At 40.3% G+C, this 21,428-nt stretch overlaps 1 protein-coding gene across 1 annotated transcript in view; it reads left to right on the top strand.

Annotated features, from left to right (window-relative positions):
- Positions 1 to 21,428, top strand: part of LOC126355856 (wolframin) — a 50,897-nt gene that overhangs the window by 13,043 nt on the left and 16,426 nt on the right. Inside the window, exons 5-7 of the mRNA XM_050006344.1 lie at positions 12,945 to 13,141; positions 15,469 to 16,700; positions 16,782 to 17,015. Of these exons, the coding sequence (XP_049862301.1) occupies positions 12,945 to 13,141; positions 15,469 to 16,700; positions 16,782 to 17,015 (1,663 nt within the window). The remainder of the gene's footprint in view (positions 1 to 12,944; positions 13,142 to 15,468; positions 16,701 to 16,781; positions 17,016 to 21,428) is intronic.

The raw sequence follows: 21,428 nt of genomic DNA, 5'->3' as shown, positions 1-21,428 counted from the left end.
TTCATTTCTTACTACTTCTGTATCCCACTTTTTCGTGCATTGGTTCTTTCTCACTAGTCTCTTAAACTTCAGCCTACTTTTCATCATAAAAGAAATACATGCACAATCATTATGATTCAGTACACGTGAGTGCTGAAAGGCATGGGAGAAGTACTCTGGGTAAGCATAGGTACTGATTTGCTAAGTGACATTTTGTGTGTTATACAGCTATTGGAACACATAGATGACTTGGAGATATCACATTGCTTACTATGTAGGAGTATGGCACGTTTGCAGAAAGTGATTGGAGGATACAAGGTTCTGGTTAATGTGGATAATTTTGGCACTGATGAAATTGTTTTGCCGAAGAGATTGGTGACAGCCAATTTGGATGTCCTGGAGGAGGAGGAGGAGGAGGAGGATTTAAATTTAGACAGGTCAGCTGCGCACCTTTGCCATAAACACTCTTATCAGTGCAGCTGCATTATATGGAAAAGTACCGCATTTGAAAGGAAAAGATAGGACAGCCATAGAGGTACTACTGACACAGTTCGCAGATTTGTTCAATCCGTAAGAAACCATATAGAATACCTCATAACCTGCAATCAGTAATGAAGGAGTTCATAAGTCAGCAGTTGAAGGATGGCTTTATTGAACAGAGTGATAGTGCCTGGGGAACACTTGTCATAGTACCCAAAAGTCATTGAATTGGATGAGAAAATACAGGTTCTGTTGCAGTTATTTATGAATATTATGAAAAGGAAAGTAGCACCATATAGCTAAGACTTGTTGTTGTGCTTGTCTGTGACTCGGCATCTCCGCTATATGGTGAGTAGCAAGTTTCTTCTTCTTCTCCTCCTCCTTTGACGTGTGCCTTTGTCCTGCAGTTTTTGTAGGGTCGGCATGGTTACGATCAGATTTGGCATGGTGAATTGAAGGGGTGGCCAGATGTCCTTAAGTAGCAACTTTCCTTTTCATAATATCGTTACATTCCATCCCGGCTTCTGCAATTATTTATCAGTTACTTAAATGCTAGAATTGTGATGGATGCACACTCGATACTGAACATCGTGGGAACATTGGACAATCTGGGTCAGTGCAAGTATTTTTCAACAGTGGATTTGAAACTTTATCACCAGTTATGACTAGCGCCAGAGGACCGGCCAGAAACCACATTTACTGTACCGTAATGGCATTACCAATATCAGTGGATGCCTTTTGGACTTATTGGCCACATTTCAGAGATTACTGAATGGATTGTTGAGGGGATTAAACCCACGCTAATGTTTGCTGTGCAGGAGTTGGAAGAAACGTTTTAAAAGATTGTGTTCAGCGTGCTTAACATTAAGTACTGAAAAGTGTAATATGGTATTGGCAGAAGTGAGCTGTTTACTGCATGTGATTGGCCACAACAGCATGAAGACTGTTGTGGATACAAGCAGCCCAGCAAGTGCAATAATTTTTAGGATTATGCAGAAGGAAATTCGTCAAAGAATATGCTGACATTGCCAGACCATTAACACATTTGGTAAAGGGTGTGAAATTTCAGTGGACAGTTGAGTCACTTCGCATTTGATGGATTGAAAAAGACACTAACAACTAGCCCTGTAGCAATTTTTGGTATTGTAGTATCATCTTAAGACAAAAGAGGTGAAAGCCATGAAGGAAATGCAATCCGACAACAAAGGAAGTAGGTTACAGTACACTTGTTCGCCCAATGCTTGAATACTGCTCAGCAGTGTGGGATCCGCACCAGGTAGGGTTGATAGAAGAGATAGAGAAGATCCAACGGAGAGCAGTGCGCTTCGTTACAGGATCATTTAGTAATTGCGAAAGCATTACGGAGATGATAGATAAACTCCAGTGGAAGACTCTGCAGGAGAGACGCTCAGTAGCTCGGTACGGGCTTTTGTTAAAGTTTCGAGAACATACCTTCACCGAAGAGTCAAGCAGTATATTGCTCCCTCCTACGTATATCTCGCAAAGAGACCATGAGGATAAAATCAGAGAGATTAGAGCCCACACAGAAGCATACCGACAATCCTTCTTTCCACGTACAATAAGAGACTGGAATAGAAGGGAGAACCGATAGAGGTACTCAGGGTACCCTCCGCCACACACCGTCAGGTGGCTTGCGGAGTATAGATGTAGATGTAGAAGAAAAGGAAGGAGCAGTTTTTGTAGGGTCGGCATGGTTACGATCAGATTTGGCATGGTGAATTGAAGGGGTGGCCAGATGTCCTTAAGTAGCAACTTTCCTTTTCATAATATCGTTACATTCCATCCCGGCTTCTGCAATTATTTATCAGTTACTTAAATGCTAGAATTGTGATGGATGCACACTCGATACTGAACATCGTGGGAACATTGGACAATCTGGGTCAGTGCAAGTATTTTTCAACAGTGGATTTGAAACTTTATCACCAGTTATGACTAGCGCCAGAGGACCGGCCAGAAACCACATTTACTGTACCGTAATGGCATTACCAATATCAGTGGATGCCTTTTGGACTTATTGGCCACATTTCAGAGATTACTGAATGGATTGTTGAGGGGATTAAACCCACGCTAATGTTTGCTGTGCAGGAGTTGGAAGAAACGTTTTAAAAGATTGTGTTCAGCGTGCTTAACATTAAGTACTGAAAAGTGTAATATGGTATTGGCAGAAGTGAGCTGTTTACTGCATGTGATTGGCCACAACAGCATGAAGACTGTTGTGGATACAAGCAGCCCAGCAAGTGCAATAATTTTTAGGATTATGCAGAAGGAAATTCGTCAAAGAATATGCTGACATTGCCAGACCATTAACACATTTGGTAAAGGGTGTGAAATTTCAGTGGACAGTTGAGTCACTTCGCATTTGATGGATTGAAAAAGACACTAACAACTAGCCCTGTAGCAATTTTTGGTATTGTAGTATCATCTTAAGACAAAAGAGGTGAAAGCCATGAAGGAAATGCAATCCGACAACAAAGGAAGTAGGTTACAGTACACTTGTTCGCCCAATGCTTGAATACTGCTCAGCAGTGTGGGATCCGCACCAGGTAGGGTTGATAGAAGAGATAGAGAAGATCCAACGGAGAGCAGTGCGCTTCGTTACAGGATCATTTAGTAATTGCGAAAGCATTACGGAGATGATAGATAAACTCCAGTGGAAGACTCTGCAGGAGAGACGCTCAGTAGCTCGGTACGGGCTTTTGTTAAAGTTTCGAGAACATACCTTCACCGAAGAGTCAAGCAGTATATTGCTCCCTCCTACGTATATCTCGCAAAGAGACCATGAGGATAAAATCAGAGAGATTAGAGCCCACACAGAAGCATACCGACAATCCTTCTTTCCACGTACAATAAGAGACTGGAATAGAAGGGAGAACCGATAGAGGTACTCAGGGTACCCTCCGCCACACACCGTCAGGTGGCTTGCGGAGTATAGATGTAGATGTAGAAGAAAAGGAAGGAGCAGAAGATAGCACCAAGGACATACTTGTGCAGACACTCGTGTCGTGCCAGTGAGAAAAGTTTTACGAGGCATACAAAACAGCTTTGCCATATAACGTGTTATGGTTGTATCATTATCCTAGTTCAGTGGAGTAATTATAATTTCTCAATATAGGTGGTTTATTTTACATTCGTTGTTATGGTTTCTTATAATGGGATTCATAGGTGGTATAGTGTATAATTCGGATAGGGGTATGATACGGTAACCTTGGATCATTTGATGCTGAACCATGTACATCCATCCATGAGAAGTGGGTGGGAGAGTGAAGCAGTTACCAGTTGTATTTTGTTTTGGGTAGAAATGATGATTGTTTTGTTGGAAATAATTGTTAGGATGGGCATATACCAGGGTAATCCCAAAAGTAAGGTCTCCTATTTCCCTAGAAGTACATAGACCTGTTTATTTCTAAATTGGTTTACATCAGTTTACAGCTTGAACATTTAGCTATTTTTCGACATAATCACCATTTCTGTCGATGCACTTTTGTAGACGCTGTGGCAGTTTTTGTATACCCATGTCATACCAGCTCACCGCCATGCTGTTCAGAAAGTTATGAACCTCTTCTTTCACCTTGTCATCAGAGCTCAATCGCTGTGACCGCAATTGATGCTGACAGGTACTGAGAGACTCTGAAAAAACTCAATCAGGCAATTCAGAACCAGAGAAAAGGAATGTTGAGCAAGGGCGTACACATTCTCCATGACAACTCTTGCCCACACATTGCTTGGCAAATCGTTGCTCTCCTGCAACAGTTTCAGTGGAACTTAATCACCCACCCACCCTGTAGTCCTGACTTGGCACCCAGTGACTATCACCTGTTCCCTAGATTAAAAGAAATTTGCCCAGAAAGCAATTCAGCTCGACGACGACAAGGTGAAAGAAGAGATTAATAACTTTCTGATCAGCATGCCAGCGAGCTAGTATGACATGGCACACAAAAACTGCCACAGGGTTTACAAAAATGCATCAACAGAAATAGTGATTATGTCGAAAAATAACTAAATGTTCAAGCTGTAAACTGAGGTAAACCATTGTAGAAATAAACAGGCCTCTGTACTTACAAAAAAATAGGAGACCTTACTTTAGGAATTACCCTCGTAGTAACTTGAAACTCCCATAGCTGAAAAACATGTCAGAAATGGTCTAAAGTCACACACAAACTTCCAGATGCCTTGGATTTACTCTGAAGATAGTGATTGTGAAGTGTTACAAACAATGTTAATTGAAGGGAACTAAAAGGCTAGAAATTGCATGGTAGTGGGATATTAATTAATGTGATACAGTGGAGACTAAACTTCATCTCAGAGCTATCATAGTGAATCTCATGCAGCCCTCATTGTATTTCCAGAAAAACCATCAGACATATCACCAATTTGGAAAGTAAACTACTGAAGTAACACCTTAAAACCAGACTGCCTCCATTTGATGGATGAACTGAGTCTCAGTTTCTGGTACCACTGTGGTTTTTGACCTTGTTTCGTGTAGTCTGTCTACTTCAATCATAAAAATGCCCAAACTGTCAAGCACCCAGTGTATCTGTTGCCAGTGAATTGGGCTAACACTATCAAATTATATCTAGCTTTAAGGAATAGCCAATGAACCACGTGGTTTATGCTAAGATTTCAGAGTAAGATGGTGATGAAAACTATTTTTATACCAATTTGTAAAGAATGTGTTAAAATTTTCATTTCCATAAATGTACACAGGTCCAAATCTGGAAGCAGGATTTCTTCAAGTAAAAATGAGTGTTGCACAATGATCCTGTTGGTTTTGATAAACTGTACTTGTGACACTCAGCAAAATGCCATCATACAGAGGGAAGGAGCATCATCCTGAAGCCCTGACACCACTTCACAAGGACATGTATTCAGAATCCAAGAGTGCTTTATGAGGAAGTTGGTGAAGTAGAAGAAGCTAACCAGTGCCTCTGAATGGTGAAGTCGGGCAGTATTGCGGCTCCGGCTAAGCCCCTTTAGGAGTTGACTAAACAAGAAGAACAGAACAAATGAAGTCATTGCCACCCAGTGATGATCCCCAGCTGCTATAGCTCATCTCTTCTGGGGTGTGGATGCTGTGGTCGGAGAGTACTGGCCAGTAGACACTCATAAATACACGACCACCACCAACCCTGCAACCCACCAAATCAGACCCTCACTCTCAGATGCTTGCGAATGTTCTCTGTACATGACTGTAACAATGTCTGTACATGATGCCAACCACTGGTTTTGAGGTGAGACTACTGCAGTACCAAATGAAGTATCCAGTCACCCACAAAGGACTTCATCTGCAGCAGATGCAGGCAACCGGCTGAGACGGGGATGTATCCACCTTCGCATCATTGGGTATCCCTCTGGGTAATTAACCCCTGCTGGCAGTCACCTCTAGTGGGGCGCATGTTAGAGCCCATTCTGGGCCATACCAGGTCTATTTGTCACAGTACATCAGTTCCTTAAGGCTTCCATCATTGCTGATCACTTCTCAGTGCAGGCATACACCTTTGTCATTAGTCGCACTGGATGTTACAGTTTGAATGTACACTGTGATCTCGACTTGGATGGGCTGCTGTGAGAGGCAAATGAAACACTTGAGGGACAGCTCCATGGGCACCAGCATGTGCTCTGCTTGCTCCTGGGCTGGTTGTTGCTGATCCCAGTGCTCGGTGCACTGAGTGCCACCAATGTCGTTGAGAGGCAGCCACCTCTATCCTGCTGTAATCTTGTCTGTATGTTAAAATAAATAGAACACTATTGTAAATTGGGCTAATTTATTAATGGCTCACCAAGCACATCCAACTTTTACCATCTCTGTAACCCATGTTCTGGCAAGGAGGTGGCACCTTCACCTCACCTATGAACAACAGAGTCCTCCACCCTGAGGTCAGCTCCTCACCTCAACAGTGCTCTTTGGGGATGATTTCAAGATCTTCTACTCCTCCTCTGTACTTATAGTGACAATGAGGCAACTACACCTGATTATCAAGATACTGGAAGCTTGGGCCAGTTAAAGCAGTTTAAGGTTCTTACCACAGAAGATTACTTGTCAGTTTCAAAGTTTTAACCAACCAGAGCTCACGATGTGAACAATTTAGATTTTAAGAACAGTGTGCGCTTTTTGGGCCTGCTATTTGGCAGACATTCTTTTCACAAAACACAGTTGAGAAAGTTTAGAGAACCAGCATTTGCCATAGGATGTAGTCTGATTACGTTACTGTCACCAACATACATCTTGCTTAAAGGCTGCAAAAACAAGGTATGATAAATCATAGTTTGTACAGCAGCATATAAACTTGTTTGCACCTCTCTCTCCATTTGTGAGTAGGACAGATTAGGCAACAGCTAGCAGTGGTACAAGGTATCCTCTGGCATGCACCATATGGTGGTTCGCGGAGTATGTGTGCATGTAGATGTACATGGTTGAAAAAGAAGAAAATTGTTTCCTCAAGGCAGAACCCTTTTCAAAAACTATTTTCAACATTTCGATAATTGGCAGCCAGTCTCACTCCTCATACAAAAGAATATCAGTGCTGTATCATAAGCTCTAGCAAAATACTTGAAAGGATGGCAGAGCACAAAAAGTGTTAAAGTTTCAATGGCTGTGGAAAAGAACACAGACGAATACAAGTAGCACAAACATTTGATGCCACATTGAGGTTGCTTGGGAAAGGACAACTGCAGAGTTGCAACATCTATCACAGCTATTCAGTGTCAGTGGATACTCCAGTTAGCACATACAATGTGCAGTTCAGGGAGCCACTGCACTCACATTACCATTTCAGGAAAACAAATCACAGCAGGCCATCAGCTTGCTGCATCAGATGGGGTCTTCTGAAAAATTGTTTTGAGTACTCATAAAAACACCAAAATCTAACTTATGATCACCTCTTCCATCGAGGCTGTATAAACAGTTGAATCTGCACAATACACTGACTGCTGTATCCCATTGCCAGCAACATTAGGACATTAACCTGTCATATAGCCCAACCCCTGACTACTTCACTCAGTTCATAATTTCACAAGTGTGAGCATTACATGAAATCTGTGGACTGTGTGCAGTAGCTTAACAATCTTGGACTGAGCAAGGTTGTGCAGCAGCTGACGCTGTCATTTGGGAGGATTGTGATTTAACTCTCAATCTGGCCATATGATTTTTTGTGGTTTCCCTAAATCGATTAAGGTTAATACTAGTATGTTCCCTTTGAAAAGACATGGCCAACTTCCTTTCCAATCCTTCCCCTGTCCAAGCTTGTGATCAGTCTCTAATGACCCGATTATCGACACTCTCACAGAAAAGTTGTGGGGACTGATGACCAAAGAAGTTAAGTTCCACAGTCCTCAGAGTCTTTTGAACAGATAAGTTGTAAATACAAAAGTTTCTTCGTACAATATACAAGATGTGATAAAAAAGTAATGGGAATTTTTGTAAAGAATCTTTACGAATAAACATGAATTTTGTCCCCTTCGAAGTAATCACCCTTGGACATCACACACTTGTGCCGGTGCTTTTTCCAATCTTTAAACACTTCTGGAACTCACTTTCCATTATGGTGTTCAACTCCTTCAGTAATTCTGTTTTAATCTAATCAGTGGTGGCAAAACAACATCCTTTCATGGTTGTCTTCAGCCTCAGGTATAGAAAGAAGTCGTGGGGACCATGTCTGGTGAATATGATGCATGAGGCAACATATTTGTTTCATTTCTTGCCAAAAACTCATGAACAAGCATTCAGTTGTGATCTGAAGCATTATCGTGATGCAATTTCCAGGAGCACTTGTCACAATTCTGATTGTTTTCTTCAGATTGCTTCACACAAATGGTGCATAACTTCCATTTGTTATTCCTTACTGACCATACCACCATAAGGCAGGAATTCATCATGCCTAGCTCATTGTAATCGAAGAAAACAGTGAGAGGAACATTCACATATGATCGAACTTGCCAAATTTTTTTCAGTCTTGGCTCTTCAAGCACCTTCCATTGGGGCAGTTTCTTCACCTGTTATAACATTCTTTAGAAGTTCTGGATCATTGTCAACTTCAGTCAACATTTCATAAACAATGTCATTGGTGGTAGAAATTCAACAGATTTGTAACAAACTTTGCTGCTACGTATTTAATGCCCAAAACATCCGCAAAAATTGCTTGGCTTTAGCCAGAGGATATGCTGACATGAGCAAGCTCTCTGATAGTGGTTCAACAATTTTCCAGAGCCATTTTCTTTACTTCTTTCACATTGTTGTCAATAATTGATGTAATAGGGCGTTGTCTTTAACGGCTTCTCAGCCGTCTTTGAAACATTCATCTCTCTCATAAACTCTTGTCTTAATCCTAGTAGATTTGCTGAAACCCACAGTCAACACTTAGAATGCAGTGCTGCACTTCATTTCATTTTTCAAGCAAAATCTAATGCAAATTCTTTCATCTACAGGGCAGAGGGTACATCCTATTGTACCAGTTATTAGGTTTCTTCCTGTTCCATTCACATATGGAATGTGGGGAGAATGAGTGTTTGAATACCACTATGCATGCAGTAATTATTCTAATCCTATCCTCACGATCCCTGTGTGAGCAAGACATAGGGGGTTCTAGTCTACCCCTAGTGTAATAATTTAAATCCAGTTCTTGAAATTTTGTCTGTAGTCTTCCTCGGGATATGGAGGTGGTTTGAAAAGTTCTCAGAACTTTTTTTTTTTTTAATTTTTCAATGTAGTTTCCTTTTAGATTAATGCACTTGGTCCAATGATGTTCCAGTGCCTTGATCCCATCTCGAAAATGAGTTTCCTCCAGGCCTTTAAAAGAGTTGTCAACTCAGGCTATCAATTCTTCGTTTGAAGTGAATCTTCATCCACTAAGAAAAATTTTTGGGAAGAGATCAAAGTCTGACAGAGCCATATCAAGTGAATAAGGTGGGTGTGGCAACAATTCACACCTTAGTTCATGTAATTTTGCCATGGCAACGACACATCTGTGCGAGTGCACATTGTCTTGGTGGAAGATGACTTTCTTCCTTGCTAACCTGGCCTTTTTTCGCATATCTCTTGTTGCAGTTTGTCCAGGAGGTTAGCATAGTATTTTCCAGTAATGGTTTGCCCAGTGGGGAGATAGTCTACAAACAGAATCCCCTTCGCATCCCGTAACACTGATGCGACGACCTTTCCCACTGAAGGAATTTCTTTGGTGGCGGAGAATCAGCATGTTTCCACTGTTTTGACTGTTGTTTTGTCTCTGGGGTATAGCAGTGCACCCAAGTTTCATCTGTGGTCACAAACTGGCATAAACAATCTTGTTCATTTCTCCTAAAACGGGCCAAACATTGTTCCGATATGTCCATTCTCAAGCATTTTTGATCCAGCATCAAGAGTCGTGGCACCCACCTTGCAGATAATTTTCTCATTTCTAATTCTTCAGTTAAAATGCGATATACCCTTTCAGATGACATCTGGCAAGTGTGAGCAATTTCATGCACTTTCAATCTGCGATCCTCCATGACAGTCTTGTTCACTTTTGCAATGACTTCTGGAGTAGTGAAACATCTTGGCCGACCACTGCGTGGATCATCATCTAAGCTCTCCTGACCAAATTTAAATTCATTTGTCCACTTAGCAACAGTTGAATATTGAAGATCGGCATTCCCCAGTGTATCCTGGAAATCAGCCTGAATGTCCTTTGCTTTCATACCTTTCTTTACGAAGTAATATATTTTCCCCACTAGTCAGTACATGGGAACAACAACAGAGCCCCATCACCACCACAGCTCTCTTCCAAGAGCACTGACATGGCATGTGTTTACAGGCAACAGTCCAATGAATATCACGTGAACAACTCGTTGCACTAGCACTGACCTCTCATGGTGATTCCGAGAAATTTTCAAACAACTCGTAGTTTATGTTTGCCACTTCAGTTCCTTCAGTGTCTCTGTGGCACTGTCATGGATTAAACAAATTGGTGACCATATTTGTATGAGTTGGCAGATTCCATTGATATTATAGTCGTAGGATACTATTTTTTTTTTAAATTATTTTTTTATTTTGTGAAGTGAACAGTTTTATATTTCTGAAGTTTAGAGTGAGTGGCCAATCCCTACACAATAATGAAATCTTATCAAGATCTGGCAGAATATTTATGCAACTTACCTCAGATAGTACTCCATTACAGATAACTGCATGATCTGCAGAAAGCCTGATTTTACTATCAATATTGTCTGCAAGGTCATTAATATAGTATATGAACAGCAAGGGTCCCAACACGTTTCCTTGAGGCACACCTAAAAGTACTTCCACATCTTAATGATGACTCTCCATTCAAGACAACATGCTGTGTCCTCCCTACCAAAAAGTCCTCAATCCAGTCACAAACTTCACATGATACCCCAATGTGATCATATTTTTTGACAATAAGCATAGGTGTGGACCTGAGTCAAATGATTTTCTGAAATCAGAAAAACTGTATCTACTTTGTTGCCTTGATCCAAAACTTTCAGCTTGTCATTTGAGAAAAGTGTGAATTTGGTTTCACATGATCAATGTTTTTGAAAATCATTCTGGTTTGCATTGAGGAGGCTATTTTCAAGATGCCTCATTATGTTTGAGCTCAGAACATGTTTTAAGATTCTTCAACAAATTGATGTTGAGGATGTTGGACGGTAGTTTTGTGGATCACTTCTGCTACGTGTCTTGTAGACAGGTGTGACCTGTGATTTTTCCAAGAACTGGGCACAGTTTTTTGTTCGAGGAATCTACGGTAGATAATAGTGAGAAGAGGGTCTAACTCGGCCACAAATTCTGTATAGAATCTTACAGGGACTTCATCCTGGCCTGTTTCATTTTAATGACTTAAACTGTTTCTTAACACCACTGACACTAATAATATATATCTCACTCATCTTTTGAGTGGTACAAGGATTAATTGCAGCAATTCTCCTGGGTTTTCATTTGTAAAGGGACATTTGAAAATGGAGTAAAGCATTTCATTTTTTGCTTTGCTACCTTCAATTTCAGTTCTGTCTCAGTTGCTAGGGACTGGCCACCAACTTTGGTGCCACTAACAGCCTTTACACATGACCAGAATTTCTTTGGATTTTGTGAAATATCATTTGACAGTATTCTGAAATAGTCATTGAAGGCATCACACATGGCTGTCTTGACAGCCAAACATGTTTCATTCAGCATCTCTCTATCTGTAGCTCTACACTTTGTTTTACACCAACCGTGTGGCAACCCGTTTCCCTAGTACTTTCTTTACATTGACTATACAATGGAGGTTCCCTCCCAGTACGAACTGTTCTGCTGGACACACATCTATCCAGTGCATGGACAACTATTCTTTTAAAAATGAACCCAAGTTCCTCTATATCCTCCTGACTGGTGCTAAAAGTATTAAGTACCTCATTGAGATAAGACACAACTGGTTTTTTATCTAGTTTACTAAACATAGATATCTTTCTGCTTGTTTTAGTTGTCCTTTGTACTTTGGTAATCGTTGTTGCAACAGTCGCATCATTGTCACTGATATCAGTTTCGATGTGGACATCCTCAAAGAGGTCAGGTCTATTTGTTGCAATTAGAATCGGACACTTTCATTGACCTATGTAGCTCAACAGCAGCTCCCGATCCCATAAATTAGGGTCAAACATTTCCCTTGGCCTAAATAGCTCAAAAACATCTCCAGATACCAATATCAACATACACAGCCACACATTGGGATCAAACGCTTCCCTTGACCTACGCACTGTTAATTTTATCCGCCATATCCATTCCCGAACAAAAACAACAACCAATTAATTTTACTAAAATTACCACACGATGTGCAGTGAACAACACAAAATTAGCCTTCACACACAATCGTTAACTCACTGAAACGAATTCCACTACAAACACAGCCGACACTGAAACAATTCTGGATAATGAGCAAAAGCAAACTGAGCCCATTACACCGCACAAACGAAAACCCTGAACATCCCATCAGAGAGCACAACAAACTACAACACGTCGACATCTACAAACACGCCACACTCACAAACCAAACTCCGCGCCGTCATGACGTCACACACAACACTCTTACGTCACGGGTCAAAGCCGACGCGTGGGATTGGACGCATCTGTCGACCCTAAAATTGTAGTTAAGCTAATAAGAAGGTCTAAGATGCAATAAAAACAAAGTATGACACCAAATTGAGAATGGTTTTGACTTGAAAGCAGAGATCTTCCTCTGTGTAAGAAAGTAGAAATAGCGCAGCAGTCTGCATTTCTTGTGTCAGAATTTTCTATTTCCTTTTTATGTATTTTTTTCCACCTCTTAAATTAAGAGTGCTTAATTTTTTACTTAAGTATTTTTGTCTTAGCACAGTTGCCACTCTTAAATATTGTTACACACCCGCAGTACATAATTTCTGATGGATAACTTAAATTATTGCTTTTTTTCTAAATTGCACAATTTTGCATATAAGTTATTAGTAATGTAAGAACTTTTTAGTCTTTCGGCAGGGCAGGATTTCATTACATCTGACCAGCTTCAGAAAAAAATGACAAGAGTTAGTAAAGAAATGACAACTACAGAGGAAGATGGAGGAATTAGTATGCACTCTGAAAATCAGCAGAATGCGGATTTAGGAAATGGTGTATTGGAAGCAGGAGCTTGTATGAATTCTGTTCCACACTCTGAAGACAGAGGTTTGTAAATCAACTATGCTAATACATCTTCATAATTCGGTGCCTTGTAAGTTACATCTTTGAGTAAATAAATGATATAAAATATACATACTAGCACAGTGCAAAGATATATCTCCTCTGAATCTGTTGAAGATGTCTTCTGGCAATAAAACCCAGTGATTTATGCTACACTGCAGAGGGTAGTTCTTTAATTTATCTTTTAAGGAGAACATGTTTTCTGCAATCAATGTATTATAATTCTTAGCAAGCAGCTCACTCTACACAACTCTGCAACTTATTTGAGTAGCTTCTCATTCTACATCATGAAGCTGTGTGGAGGATAAAGTTCCAAGCCTTCTTATTCCAGAAACTTTGTGGCGGTGACCAGGAAATGAGTATGGGATCCCTTCATTAGTATTTAGTAAGACGAATAGCAAAATCTGAGAAGTCTTGAGAAAATGTGGATTATACTGAGAAATTTATCAGTGATTAAAATTTTAATTTTTCCTATTTACTTTTTGCTGGATGTGACAGTCCACTAGTAAAAAAAAAAGATATATCAACATTTTGATTACTTTTTAATGTTCTAAGGATTAGTTGTGGAAACCACAGTTAACTACATCATAAGATGTAAGAAATCTGGGCTCTTGATGTATCTGTTCATTTCTTTTTTGTGTTGGTGAATAAATTCTAAATTTTCTTGTACAATCATCAGTGGTCATATATCTTTGTGAAAATCCAGCCCACAACTGCTCCTATTTCGTACCAGCCTCAAATTCTGTTAACACTTCAGAGACTGGTTGCTTTGAAGAACATCAGGGCTAGAAAACTAGCTATTCATGCTGTTATTTAAAATGTTACTGGTGCATATGTAATTGTAATTCATGTATCTAAAAGAGTAATATGTACTAAAAAAAAGACCAAGCTTAAGAATTATTTTTCATATTTACTTTAGTTCTTTGATACATTACAAATTTTAAAATGATGATGACAGAAAGTATAATCATCCTTCCAAAGAAAAAAATTTGTGAGGGGATTATTGAGCTTTTTTTTTTTTTTTTTTTTTTTTTTTTTTTTTTTTTTTTTTTTTTTTTTGACCTTCCAAAATTTCTTGCCCACTCAACAAACGTGACATATTTGTAGCAGAATTACAGCAAGCAGTGAAGCCTAATGAGTACACGCATGAAATTATATCAATGCGATAATGTGGGCTCGGCCATTTGTGAGAGCAGCTGTTACATTTACCAGTGTTTCATTTGAAATAATTTTTTAAATTGACAACAGAGGGCAGTACCAGCCAAGGGACAGGTAGTGAGACACGTGTACATTGTTCCCATATGCAACGAGTCCAGTTTTTGAGCGATGGATGGCTCATGCATTGAGAAAATTGCAGCCCAACCTATACTCGGTCATGTCTTTGTGACACAAAGTTTGGCCTGTGCTATATTTGTACTTCATCTGGAAAGTGTTAACTTAGGAAAAATCGTTTGAAAAGACGTTTCAGAAATTGTGAATGCTATGAAAACAAATAATGTATGGAGTTTACGTAAAGTGTGTTTACTTGGAGTAACAGTTTGTGCAATTAGATTGTTCTCCAAGTACTTATATTTTCAGATTCATGAAATTTGATATATCAGTATTGCTTAAACATTGTTTGCTATCATGAAGACATGTTCTCAGTACAGTGGTTTGTCCAGATCCCTAATGCTCTTCGTTATCATGTAGTCTGTGTGACTCGAATATTCTTAGACACTGCAGTGTTGTGGTATTCCACTGAACTGTCCAACTTAACATGCTGTTTGATAAATTACATCTTGAAATATAGTATAAAGTTTACTCAGCTTCAGGTAAGCCTAGGTCCTCAATTTGTGTTATGGGAGGTAACGGTGGTGAATTTAAAGCATTTTTGGTGCATGTGAATATGGCTGTCAGCTGGGCTATTGCTGTGATATAAATTCCATCCATGTTGTTTCCTTATGAAGTTTGTCATTAATTAAATAATATTATTACAACTAAAGACTCTTTTTATTTATTTATTCATTTTTCCCTCCTGTAGAATCCATATGTGAAAAATCATGTACTAGATGCATAGACTTGTAATTTGGACTCATTGTTTGTAGGATAATGTGACTTAATCATAAACGTTTCCTCCATGCCTTCCAGCGCATTGCAAGAAGCCAGGCTTTAATCACTGATATTCTTTCCATACTATAAATATTCAACATTTCATATTCATTCTTCAGTGAAATAATGTATCAGTAATTGAATACAGGAACTTGAAGAAGTGTGATATTCTGTATAACACTGTTTGACTGGTTAAGTAACTAGTGAACATATTTATGTTTCAGAATGGGCAACAGCAAGGGAGTACGATGGAGAGAAACTAACAGAAGACCACTTGGTTTCTGCTGCGGTGAACTACGTGCGTGGGGAGCTGCCACTTGTCCACCATGTTCTAACTCTTAGTAACCCAGTTGACCAAAATATTGAGGCTGCTAATTTTTTACGAAGAACACTTTTTCACCCACTCAACTCACTGCACAACTTTTACAGAAAGTTAGTAGAAACTCTTGCTAAGCGTGGGTCTCCGTTCATGTCTTCAATTTTTCCAGTAGTGCTGTCACAGTTCCAGACTTTGATTTTGCTTTTCATCTATACTGTTCTTGGTGTAGACAGTATTTTATTGTTTATTCCCATGGCTGCATATTATGTTTCTTTCTTTGTCATGGTCATCTCAACATTTCAAATGTTGCACAGGAAACGAGAGTTTCGTGATTTTCAGTCGTGGTCGAGATTATTTTTGAGCTACAGTGGGGGTAGCTTGAATGCAGAAGAAGCGGAGTATCAGTATTGCTGTAATAATCTTAAACCTTATGCTCACTTTTTCCTGGCACTAGTAATAAATCTAATGATTTATCCTGTAATTGCACCTCAGTGGACACCACAATCTGAGCTTACAATTCTTGCATTTTCGTTGACACTACTTACATTGTACGCATTTATGAATCACGGCCAGTCTCTTGATTTACTAATGCTTTTCTCATTTGCTGTTAATGTTCTTGCTAAATATCCTTACGAAACTGATGCTGTGGTGAGGCAGGGCTGGCGTTTTTTAGACATAAGGGTCCCTACATTTGCATCATACATTGTTGGAAATGGAGTAGAATTCTGCTTGAATTGCCGTGCTGTGTTTTATCTCCTAATACCAGCAATATTTGTGAAGATAGCATCTCGTGATAAGTGGCGCGGAATATATAAGGCATTAATACCCCACTGTGTGTCTCTTTCGTGGTGGCAAGTGGCGGTGATATCTTCGCAGGGTGCAACTTGGTACGGCCTTATCAGAAGTGCTCTGGCGTTAGTAGGCCTCGTATTAATCGTCCCCTTAATGGGTATTGCAACAATTCTACTTCCAGTGCTTGCTGCAGGAAAATATTTGGCAGACTCCGCAATATTTATTCGTGTGGTTACTACGGCATTGCTTGCATCGGCACCTGTGGTCGCCACCTGGTATATTAACAAACAGCGAGCAAAGGGTGGTGTTCACCAACCGATGGAAAGATACTTCACTCGTTTCCAAGTAAGAAAACTATCTCATTGTGAGGTTGTTGATTCTGCATGCATTTCTGAGCTGATTATAACTTACTTAATGCATTTGCAGGTCGGATTAGGTATAGCCGCAGCTGTTTTTCTCCTGCTTCCATTGGTGCAGGAGATTGGTAGCAACCAACACGAACAAACTGAAGCACCTGATGCAGACACTAGCTTAACTTGGGAACAATACCAGAACTACTGCCACCAGCCAGCTTGGGAAGAGTCTTCTGTGACTGCTGTCCAGTTGCGATGCATCCCTCTAGCAGGTGCCATTGTGACTTGGGATGGCTATGTTACAAAGGTGTGCTTGAGAAATTTTTATGAATGTATCATATGAATATCAAATAATTTCATCGGGCAATATTATTTATGCTATGGTGTTTCGTTTACCATAATAATTTGTGTTCTGGTTGTGAATAAGCTTATACAGTAAGTGAGAGTAGATGTGCATTAGAAAGTATGCAGTTTGTTATTTGCTTGTAAACAGGTGCTGTGCATTGTCGAGATTCATAGTTGCACAATTTTTGACAAGACATTAAGCGGGGAATAGTTTAGTAGTGTAATTATTAGTTATTGATCAATTTCTGAATCAACAGGTGGGCTATGTTAAAAATATATCCAATTTTTGCTGGTAGTTCAGTTACTCTTCACAGATTCTCTCATAAATCTTGCTCATCTTTTAGTCTTTGTGGGATACTTCACATTTGTTGTTGTATTTTAATCGTGTGTCATTTTCACTATATTAATTCTCTCTCTCTCTCTCTCTCTCTCTCTCTCTCTCTCTCTCTCTCTCTCTCTCTCTCTCTCTGTTTTGATGTCATCCTCCATATTATCATGTCATATGTGTATGTCACTCAAAATAATCAATTTTTGAAAATATAAGTAACTAGATAGATAAAAAAAATCCACTCACGAAGTGGCAGCAGGAGAACACACACACAAAAGGTTTCACAGTTTGCAAGTTTTTGGAACAAGTGGCTCCTCCTCCTGGCAGAGGAGTTGAATAAGGAGGAGTGAAGGAAAAGGACTGGTGAATTTTAGGAATAGGGGTAGAGTTCGGATAAGTTGCCCAGAATCTTGACGCGAGACATTTCTTGGATGGAATGAGAAGGAAAGTCTGATTGTTGGGGATGGCACCAGAACCTGAGAGCTTAGAGGTGGAAGATTGGGTAATATGCAAGGCAGAGATTACTGCTAAACCATCATGCACAAGCAAAAAGTTAAGAGCATTGTGTGTGATGGAGGTGGGAGAGGGACAGAAAATGAAAGATGTAGAAAACTAAAAGGGAATGAAAAAAAAGGAATATTTATTGTGAAGAAATGTTGAGACCGAATAAATTAACATAAATTAATGCCAAGTGGGTGGCGAGAATCAAGGATGTGTTGTAGCACCAGTTCCTACCTGCAGAGCTCTGAGAAATTGGTCTGGCGGGAGAATCCAGATGACACGTGGGATGAAACACTCACTGAGGCCACAACTGCCATTTTGTTGAGCATCCTCTGCAACAGGATATTGCAAGTTGCCAATATACACCCTTTGCCTGTGCCCATTCATCCTAATTGATAATTTGGTGATAGTCATGCCGATGTAGAAGACCAAACAGTGTCTACATAATAGCTGGTATGACGTGTCATTTCACAGGTGGCATTCTTTTTGATAGTATGTTTTGCTAGTTACAGGACTTTTATAGATGGCGGTAGGAGAGTCAAAGGGCAAGTCTTGCGGCGGGCATGGTCACAGGGGTAGGAGCCACAGGGTAGGGAGATGGGTGCAGGAGGAGTTTAGTGCCTGACGAGGATACTGCAGAGATTAGGAGGGCAAGAAAAGCTGTTCTTGGTGTGGTGGGCAAAATCTCGGACACGGTGGATCTCTTGTCTGGATATGGTTGTAGGAAGTCATAGCCTTGTTGGGATAATACTGAGTGACAAGTGGTATGTTCTTAAGGTGTTTTTTGGAGGGATCAGCAGTACCAGGATTGGATGTGATGGTCCAGAAAATCTGGTTTTGAACTAGGCTGATGGGGTAATTATGTCCACCGAAGGCTGAGGTGGGAGTAGTGGTGTGTTGCTGCTAAGAGTCTGCATATGAACAAATATGTTTTTTTTTTTCCTCCTGTATGGAAGGAAAAGTGTGACATGGAAAGGATAGCAACTGTCAAAATGCAAGTACTGTTTGTTAGAAAGGTTGAATGTGAACAGAAGTGTGTAGCTGACCTTCGGTTAGGATGAGACCAACATCAGGGAATCCCATGCTACTTTCTTTGACATTGATCTCATTCTCACCTAAGGTCAGCTACACCCTTCTTTCCACATTAAACCTGCTAACAAAGAACAGTATTTACATTTTGACAGTTGCCATTCTTTCTATATTATGTTTTCCCTCCCATACAGTTGTTACATTTGAGAAACGTAATTTTCATAGGCGGACTCTTTACAGCAGTATACCACAATTCCCACCTCAGCCTCCAGTGGACATAATTTCCTCACCAGCCTAGTTCAAAAGCAGATTCCCGGACCATCACACCCAATCCTGGTACTACTGATCCTTCCAAAAAACACCTTAGGAACATACCACTTATCACTCAGTATTATCCTGGTCTTCAATGTATTAAATCAAATACTTCAACAAGGCTACGACTTCCTACAACCATACCCGGACATGAGATCCACTGTGTCCAAGATTTTGCCCACCACACCTAGAATAGCACCACTTGTTGCTCAGTATTACCCTGGTCTTGAAAGTATTGATCAGCTATTCTGACAAGGCTATGACTTCCTAAAATCATACCCTGATATTAAGTCCATTCTGTAAGAGATTGTGCCCACCACACATAGAATGGCTTTGTGTTTCCCTACCAATCTCTGCAGTATCCTCATCAGGCACTACGCTCCTTCTGCACTCATTTCCCTATCCTTGGGCCCGTGCCCCCTGCAAAACTTACCACATGTACCCTTCTACCACCCGCTATACCAGACATGTAACTGGGAAAAGGGAGAGCCACCAGTGAAACAACGCACAATGTACCAGGTTTTATGTAAACAGTGTTCAGACTTTTACATTGGCACGAGTACCAACCAAGTTACATGTCCAGATCAATGGGCATAGGCAGAGGCTGTATGCTGGCAACACACTATATCCTGTTGTAGAGCATGCTCTACAACATGACAGATGTGATCTCGGTACCTATTTCATCACACGTGCCACCTAGATTCATCTCCCAGACAGTTTCAAAGAGCTCTGCAGTTGGGAACTGGTGCTACAACATATCCTTGGTTATTGTCACCCACCTGGCATTAATTTATGTTAATTTCATTGGTCTCGGCATTTATTCATAGTAATTATTCCTTTCTTCACTCCCTTTCAGTTTTCTACATCTTTCATCTTCTGACCTGTCTATTTTGCGCTGTCCCCATCCCACTTCTGTCACATACAATGCATTTAGCTTTTATGTCTTTCATGTATGTATGTATGTATGTATGTATGTTTCTTGTATCAATTTTCTTCAAAATTAGTTATAGGTATTTATACACTCCTGGAAATTGAAATAAGAACACCGTGAATTCATTGTCCCAGGAAGGGGAAACTTTATTGACACATTCCTTGGGTCAGATACCTCACATGATCACACTGACAGAACCACAGGCACATAGACACAGGCAACAGAGCATGCACAATGTCGGCACTAGTACAGTGTATATCCACCTTTCGCAGCAATGCAGGCTGCTATTCTCCCATGGAGAATCTGGATGTAGTCCTGTGGAACGGCTTGCCATGCCATTTCCACCTGGCGGCTCAGTTGGACCAGCGTTCGTGCTGGACGTGCAGACTGCGTGAGACGATGCTTCATCCAAGTGCCTGAGGGAATTAGGTTAGGAAACAAGACCTAAAAGAAGTAGACATATTTTGCTATCTGGGCAATAAAATAACTGATGATGGAGGAAGTAAAGTGGATATGAAATGTAGACTGGCAATAGCAAGAAAAGTATTTCTGAAGAAGAGTACTTTGTTAAAGTCAAATGTAGATTTAAGTTGTACAAAGTCTTTTTCTGATGGTATTTGGAGTGTGGCCTTGTGTGGAAGTGAAACATGGATGATAAACAGTTCAGACAAGAAGAGAATACGAGCTTTTGAAATGTGGTACTACAGAAGAATGATGAATATTAGATGGGTAAATCATGTAATTAATGAGGAAGTACTGAATGATTGAGGAGAAGAGAAATTTGCTACAGAATCTGACAAAGAAGGGATTGGTTGACAGAACAGGCTACAGTAGCATGGGGTGCCACACCAAACCAGTCTTCAGACTGAAGACCACAACAAAATACATGTTCCAAATAAAACTGAGGATTTTGCTGTTGTAACCAGCTTTTAGTGTCTCATATGATTTAATCACAACTGCAACTGATGGTTCGTTGCTTGATGATTAGGGGAGAGGGTAAGGAACTGAACATCTTTGTCGTCAGCCCCTTTTGCCAAGAGAGGCACATCTGGAAGTAGAGACATCCACTGAGAACTTTTTCTGATCTAGGAAAGTCTGCAAGTTGACATTCGCAGGGCCAAGCATAAGACAGGACACGTCCTCCCCACAGTCGTCCCACCCCTGATCCAATACAGTCAAGAGCGCCTACTATTCAACAAAGAGTGACACGCAGAATAGAAAATCGGGCATGGCAAAAGGAGGCAAACCGAATCTGAAAACGATTAAAACTGAGT

The sequence above is a fragment of the Schistocerca gregaria genome, chromosome 3 (assembly GCF_023897955.1).
Source record: "Schistocerca gregaria isolate iqSchGreg1 chromosome 3, iqSchGreg1.2, whole genome shotgun sequence".
Lineage (NCBI taxonomy): Eukaryota > Metazoa > Arthropoda > Insecta > Orthoptera > Acrididae > Schistocerca > Schistocerca gregaria.
The sequence above is the reverse complement of the archived record's forward strand: the minus strand, read 5'-3'. Positions and strand labels throughout refer to the sequence as shown.